The sequence below is a fragment of the Penaeus vannamei genome, chromosome 12 (assembly GCF_042767895.1).
Source record: "Penaeus vannamei isolate JL-2024 chromosome 12, ASM4276789v1, whole genome shotgun sequence".
Lineage (NCBI taxonomy): Eukaryota > Metazoa > Arthropoda > Malacostraca > Decapoda > Penaeidae > Penaeus > Penaeus vannamei.
In genome coordinates, this window is record NC_091560.1 from 26,904,845 (window position 1) to 26,912,344 (window position 7,500).

The window sequence follows — 7,500 nt, forward strand, 5'->3', positions numbered from 1 at the left end:
ACACACACACACACACACATACATATACACAAATACATATACAACTTCATTCATTAATATATATGCATACATATGTACATACATGTACATGTACAGACATACATACAAGCATGCACACACACGCACACACAATCACCACACACACACACACACACACACACACACACACATATTTATTAACACATTCTAGATATTTTGTAAAGAAAACGTAGAAATTTGTTCACAGGAGTTGAGGTGACGCGACAGAACAGGTAGACTAACGTAAGCATTAGGCCTACCTGGCTATTAACGCTGGTTACGCATCATGGTATCAACTAACAGAATCCATTCCGCAGTTGTAAGTAGACCCGGTCAGAGCGCTCTGCTCGACTCGATCAAGGAGGACCTGCCTGAACACAAATGATTTAGCTTCTTCGTCTCTATTCGTTTTTTTTTTGTTTTTTTTTTTACCTTTAATATGTCTGGACTGGCTCTTTTTTGTCGATATTCATTAAGCAATCATAGTTTCAGGAACTCTTAGAATTTATGTATGGAACTGATGGCAAAAACAGTATTGGCTTCACTATACAACAATTTCCATACAGCGAAAACACCAATAAAACATTTGTTACTCTTTGATAATCTTTTCTACGGCAGATTCATCCATACGCCAAATTACTCTTTTCTTCTATGAACTCGAATCTCTCATCAGGAAAAGAAACGTATTTTACATATAAAAAGTGAGTGCTTATGTATATAAAAAGTAAATCCTTTTAAATCACGGAGAAGAAATTACGATGTTGGCAAGGCGAGCTTTAGAAATGATCTGACACGAAGAAAACCCGTCCATTGGATACACATACCACATATCATCAGCTGTGTAAAGCAACATAGCTTTATCTCCCCTACTGCAAATGCCCCAGATTACTTTCCTTCAAAACGAAACATTCTTGAAATGTATCTCCCTCATAATGCAGATTTTATTATCCTTATCTCTTGCCGGTTCCGAGAGCAGCTACTCAGACTGCCTACTTGCACAGCGCTTTGTTTGCCCGCCGGTTCTCTAATGTCAACAGCAGGTAAGCCTGATTGCGCAGATGGCTTGCATCTCTCACCGACATTTTCCAGAGCACTTGTAGTTGGTGAGGACTCTTTCTGTTTTAGCATATATATGGCGTGTGTGTGTGTGCGTGTGCGTGTGTGTGTGTGCGTGTGTGTGTGTGTGTGTGTGTGTGTGTGTGTGTGTGTGTGTGTGTGTGTGTGTGTGTGTGTGTGTGTGTGTGTGTGTGTGTGTGTGTAGACTAATAAATATGTTTTTGTGAGTTTATTTTAATTAACACATACAGTACATCAAATCATATTGAAATCTGAAGATGCATTTATTGTCTCGAAACCCCCGGCTCTTCCTATCACCCTGTCTCTCTTTCCACCTTTTCGTTTATTCCATCCACGTGCCGTCCTCTTCCCTTCTCTTCCCCTTAATCTCTCCCCCTCAGCCCTCTCCCCCTCCCCCCACTCACCCCTTCACCCTCCTCTCCCCCTCCATCTTACCCCTTCCCTCTTCACCCCCCCCCACCTCCGGCTTTCCTTCATCACCCCTTTCACAACTTCACCCCTTCAACACCAACACACACATCTCACCCCCTTACCTTCTCCTCTCCGTTACCCCCTTATCCCCACCGTCTTTCCTTCACCACCTGCCTCCCACTCCCGTCTGTCCTTCACCCCCGTCTCCTCTTCCTGCCTTTCTCGTCTATCCTTCACCCTACTCTCCCCCCCCCCCCTGTCTATCATTCACTCCCCCTCTCCCCTTCCCCCTCCCTTCTATCCTTCACCCCCTCTCCCTATCCCATCTATCCTTCACCCTCCTCTCCCCCTCCCCCTCCCATCTATCCTTCACCCCCCTCTCCCCTCTCCCCCTCCCGTCTATCCTTCACCACCCCTCTCACCCTACCCCCATCCCCCTCACCCCCGCCCGTCCTTCCTTCGTCGCCCGCTGACCCGTTGCCTTTCGTCTTATTTTTTCGAGTCTGTACGGAACGAGGAGGCCATGTTCAGCCTTCATCTCGTCTCCCGAACCCCTGCCTTGCACAGCTGCCGGTGGGGAGGAGGGGGGAGGGAGAGCGTGGGTGGAGAAGGGAAGGGGGAAGGCGGGAAAGGGAGAGGGAGGATGGGAAAGGGAGGGGGAGGGTGGAGAGGGGAGAGGGAAACAGGAAAAGGGAGAGGAAGGGTGGAAAAGGGAGGGGGAAGGTGAGGAAAGGAGAAGGAGGGTGGGAAAGGGAGGGGGATGGTGGGAAGGGGAGGGGGAAGAAGGGAAAGGGCGAGAAAGGGTGGAGAGGATAGAGGGAGGAGGTAGAGGGGAGAGGGAGGGTGAAAAAAGAGGCAGGGAGGAGAGGTGAGGGTGAGGATGGAAAAGGGAGAGGGAGGGTGGAAAAGGGAGGGGGAAGCTGAGGAAGGGAGAGGGAAGAAGGAAAAGGGAGAGGGAGGGTGAAAAAAGAGGGAGGGAGGAGAGGTAAGGGTGAGGAAGAAAAAGGGAGAGGGAGGGTGGAGAGCGGGCGAGGGAGAGAGAAGAAAGGATGTAGAAGGGGTGAGGGGAAGATGTGAACGAGGGTGGAGGGGGATGAGAGAGAGAGAGAGAGAGAGAGAGAGAGAGAGAGAGAGAGAGAGAGAGAGAGAGAGAGAGAGAGAGAGAGAGAGAGAGAGAGAGAGAGAGAGAGAGAGAGAGAGAGAGAGAGAGAGAGAGGAAAGGGTGAAGGGTAAAGAGAGAGGGAGAGGATGGAGGGAGAAGAGAGGGTGATGGGAGAAGAGGTTGGGTGGAAAGGGGATGAGGGAAAAGATAAAGAGGGGATGAAGAGGAGGTGAAGAAGAGGAGGTTAAGGTGAATAGGGGGAACAAGGATCAGGGGAGTTTGAGAGAGAGAAAATGACAGAAGAATAAGATGGAAAAAAAATGTAAGGGAATGTGAAAAGGGTTAAAAGGAACCGAAAAAAGAATGTACTGAGGACAGGTGATGGGGAAGAGGGAGGAGGCGAAGGGAGAGGTAAGGAGGTGAAGCGAGATTGTGAATGAGGCTGTGGCGGAGGCGAGAGAGACAGGTGGCGTGAGGTAGCAAAGGAAAAAATGGAAGTGGAGGTTGTCAGGGATAAACATTGGTGCTAGGGATACCCATTATCATACTTGGTTGGGGCACTGGGCATGCAAATAAAGACGTGCAATCAAATGCATTTCATATTGACAGGTCTCTTGGTCTCACGACCGAGGAATGCATACGTTTGATTTTACAATCGCTGTGTGAACTTTTTTTCATTTTCCTTTGTTTTTTTTTATACAGTGATCGTGTTACCTACTCCGACGAGCTCTTTACCCTCTCGCTTTTTCTTGTTACGCCCTCGAACCTCTCACATGTTTGTGTATGACCTTTGTCTCTCTTCTCTCTCTCTCTCTCTCTCCTTTCTCTCTCTCTCTCTCTCTCTCTCTCTCCTTTCTCTAACTCTGTCTCTCTGTCTCTCTCTCTCTCTCTCTCTCTCTCTCTCTCTCTCTCTCTCTCTCTCTCTCTCTCTCTCTCTCTCTCTCTCTCTCTCTCTCTCTCTCTCAGTCTCTCTCTCTCTCTCCTTTCTCTCTCTATCTCTCTCTCTATCTATTTATTTATTTATCTCAGAGAAAGAGAGAGATAGTGAGAGAGAAAGAGAGAGATAGTGAGAGAGAAAGAGATAAATAGATAGATATATAACTAGGTAGATAGATAGAGAGAGAGAAAAAAAGAGAGAGAGAGAAGAGACACAAAGGTCATATACAAACATCTGAGGGGTTCGAGGGCGTAACAAGAAGAAAGCGAGAGGGTAAAGAGCTCGCCGAAGTAGGTAACACGATCACTGTATAGAAAAAAAGAAAGAAGAAAAAAGAAAAAGAAAAAAAGATCTCCCGGTGATTGTAATATCAAGCGTATGCATACATTTGATTGCACGTCTTTATTTGTATGCCCAATGCCCCAACAAAGTATAATAATGATCAACGTATAAAAAAGAAGAAAAAAAAAATTCTCCCGGTGATTGTAAAATCAAGCGTATGCATTCCTCGGTCATGAGATTCCTTAAGCGTCAGTCATGCACTGGAATTTGGCTCATCATTTGCTATTCCTATGCTGGTTCCCGTGCATGGCAGTCCAGCCTCACCAACGCTGTTCCTACCTCTGAAGAAGCCGCTTGCAGAAAGAGGGAGAGAGAGAGAGAGAGAGAGAGAGAGAGAGAGAGAGAGAGAGAGAGAGAGAGAGAGAGAGAGAGAGAGAGAGAGAGAGAGAGAGAGAGAGAGAGAGAGAGAGAGAGAGAGAGAGAGAGAGAGAGAGAGTGAGAGTGAGAGTGAGTGAGTGAGTGAGAGAAAGACAGAAAGAGAGAGAGAGAGAGAGAGAGAGAGCGAGAGAGCGAGAGAGAGAGAGAGAGAGAGAGAGAGAGAGAAAGAGAGAGAGAACAGGAACCACAAGACAAAAAAAAAAAAAAAAAAAATCATTTAGCAACATCATGTTCGAAGGGGTGTACCTCCTCCGTCAAGCTTCCGTCGCTATTCTTTTTTTGTCTGTCTGTCTGTCTGTATGTTCAGTTGCTCTCTCTACCTTTTTCTTTTCGTTTTTTATCTCTTTCTTTCTCTCTGTCTCTGACTCTTCCTTTCTCTCTGTCTCTATCTCTCTCTGTCTCTTTGTCTCTCTGTTTCTCTGTCTGTCTCTCTCTCTGTTTGTCTGTCTGTCTGTCCGTCTGTCTCTCTCTCTCTCTCTCTCTCTCACTCTCCCTCCCTCCCTCTTTCCCTCTTTCCCTTCCCCTCTCGCCCTCCCTCCTCCCCCCTCATTCTCCCTCTCTCTCAAGTCTTCCCGAGTCGAGAATAGATTTCCCACACCGCCGTCACGTGCATCATCGTGAGGAAGATGCTAGTGTTGGTGAAAGGAAAGGAAAGGGATCTGTAACGGTATTCTTGCGGAGCGGGACTAGGATAAGGAAATAGGATCACGCAGACAGGAAAGAGGAAGAGGATAAGAAAAAGAACAACAGGAAGGGTAAACTTGACGGGAGAGAGGAAGAGGATGATTATAAGGGGTTCACAAAATCAGTAAATTGACAGAAAATAAGAATAAAAAAGTGAGATGATACTTAGATCCATGAGGGAGAAAAGACCCTTGAAAGAGGAAATAGGAAATGTAAGAGAATAAGGAAGAAAACAAAAATGAATAAGACACAAAGATATGACAAAACAGAACGAAAACATGCAGATCAGCATCGAAGAATAGTCATCTAAAGAAATAGCTCAAAGGCACAAAAAACACACACGAGATAACAAACAGAAAGGACAGAAGAAATGGCGAAAGAGAGACACAAGGAACACATGAATAAACTCCAAAGGAAAGAACATACAAGGAAGGCAAAGAGCAAGAAAGAAAGAAATAGGCGAGGGAACACCAAGGCAAAACGTGGGCGGGACACAATTGAAATGTTATTTCTATGCAGATGTGGAGTCCTAGGTTTGACACTGACCCTCCTCGCGTCATAAGTATGGGCGTCGACGCTGCAGCCAGGGTCGGGGCGGGGGACTTTTGGCACGTCGAGGGGATGGAGGCGAGGGGAAGGCGGAGGTGAGGGAGGACTTTGGAGGCGAGTGAGGACTTTGGAGGTGAGGGAGGACTTTGGAGGCGAGTGAGGACTTTGGAGGTAAGTGAGGACTTTGGAGGTGAGTGAAGACTTTGGAGGTGAGTGAGGACTTTGGAGGTGAGTGAGGACTTTGGAGGTGAGTGAGGACTTTGGAGGTGAGTGAGGATTTTGGAGGCGAGTGAGGACTTTGGAGGTGAGTGAGGACTTTGGAGGTGAGTGAGGACTTTGGACGTGTGAGGACTTTGGAGGTGAGTGAGGACTTTGGAGGTGAGTGAGGACTTTGGAGGTGAGTGAGGACTTTTGAGGTGAGTGAGGACTTTGGAGGCGAGTGAGGACTTTGGAGGTGAGTGAGGACTTTGGAGGCGAGTGAGGACTTTGGAGGTGAGTGAGGACTTTGGAGGTGAGTGAGGACTTTGGAGGTGAGTGAGGACTTTGGACGTGTGAGGACTTTGGAGGTGAGTGAGGACTTTGGAGGTGAGTGAAGACTTTGGAGGTGAGTGAGGACTTTGAAGGTGAGTGAGGACTTTGAAGGTGAGTGAGGACTGCAGATAAGTGAGGACTGTGAGGATGAGTGAGGACTTTGAATGTCAGAGAGGACTTTGGAGGTGAGTGAGAACTTTGAAGTCTTTAAAGTGAGTGGGGACTTCAAAAGGGAAAGAGTACTTTGAGGGTAAGTGAAGACTTTGTAGGAGAGTGAAGACTTTGAAGGTAAGTCAAGACTTTGAAGATGAGTGAGGACTTTGAAAATGTTAGGATTTTGAGGTTGAGTGAGGACTTTAAAGGTGAGTGAGGACTGGAAGTGAGTGTGGACTTTGAAGGTAAGTGAAGCCTTTGCAGGTGAGTGAGGACTTTAAAAGTGAGTCAATATTCTGAAAGTGGGTGAGGACTTTGGTGAGGAAATTCGTTCAGGATCAAGACAGGAAGGAAGCTTAAGATGAGCCAGCCCGGTAGAAGGATGGAGAAGATAAAGAAGACAGTAAGTGATGAAGCTTACGAAGGATAGTGAAGTTGAGCGAGGATGAAAGACAGAAGTTGGCGATAAGGAGGCTTGGTGATGGTGACGATGGATGGTGAAGAAGAGGCAGGCAGAGGACAGAAAGAGGATTGGTGATGCGATCAAATGATAGTGACAATGGATAGTAAAAGGAAGCGAGGGAAAGTGAAAACGAAGTGGGGCAAACCGAGCAGGGTAAGCTGAAGAAAAAAAATAAATAAATAAAAAATAAGAATAAAGAAAACAAGTGCTAGCATTAACAATGACCAAGGCTCTCTACGATAGAAGACCCAAGCATAAGCGAAAGTTACTCTTGAAGGACGAAGAGAGAAGAAAGGAAATAACTATGTCTACACCTTTCACAATGCGTAAAAAAAGAAAAAAAAAGCATAATTAAGGCCTGGCGTCGAGGGGCGTCGCGCTGACAGGAACCATATCTTCGTGGCTGACCTTCCCTCACTGACCTCCCTTTCCTGTCCCTCAAACGCTGTCCTTGGGTCGCTCGCCCGAAGGCAACCACGCGCGACGAGGGTCATTGTTATTAGCAATGTTGTGATTTTTATTCATGTTTTCGCTGTTTTTTTTTTTTAATTTTCATCTTTATCGTTGTTACTACGGTCCTTGGTATTATTATTATCATTGTTAGAATATTATCATTATTATTTATAGCACTGGGATTATCCTCTTCGTATTTACTTTTTTTTTTTTACAATTTCAGTTATCATTATCCTTAATTTCATTGCTATCATCATTATTACTAGTATGGCGTTTACCATTACTGAAAATGTAAATACTCTATTCCCTTACTCACCAATATTGCTTACAACACAACTAATGGTTACTTGAGTTATATCAGTATTTATCAGCTGCATAGAACTGCGTCATACCAGCCAGAAT

General features: G+C 45.9%; 1 protein-coding gene across 1 annotated transcript in view; it reads right to left on the bottom strand.

The window, feature by feature from the left end:
- Positions 1-5,505: 5,505 nt before the first annotated feature.
- LOC138863517 (melanoma-associated antigen C1-like) overlaps positions 5,506-7,500 on the bottom strand; it is a 2,957-nt gene continuing 962 nt past the window's right edge. Inside the window, exon 3 of the mRNA XM_070127672.1 lies at positions 5,506-6,438. Coding sequence (XP_069983773.1) covers positions 5,506-6,438 — 933 coding nt within the window. The remainder of the gene's footprint in view (positions 6,439-7,500) is intronic.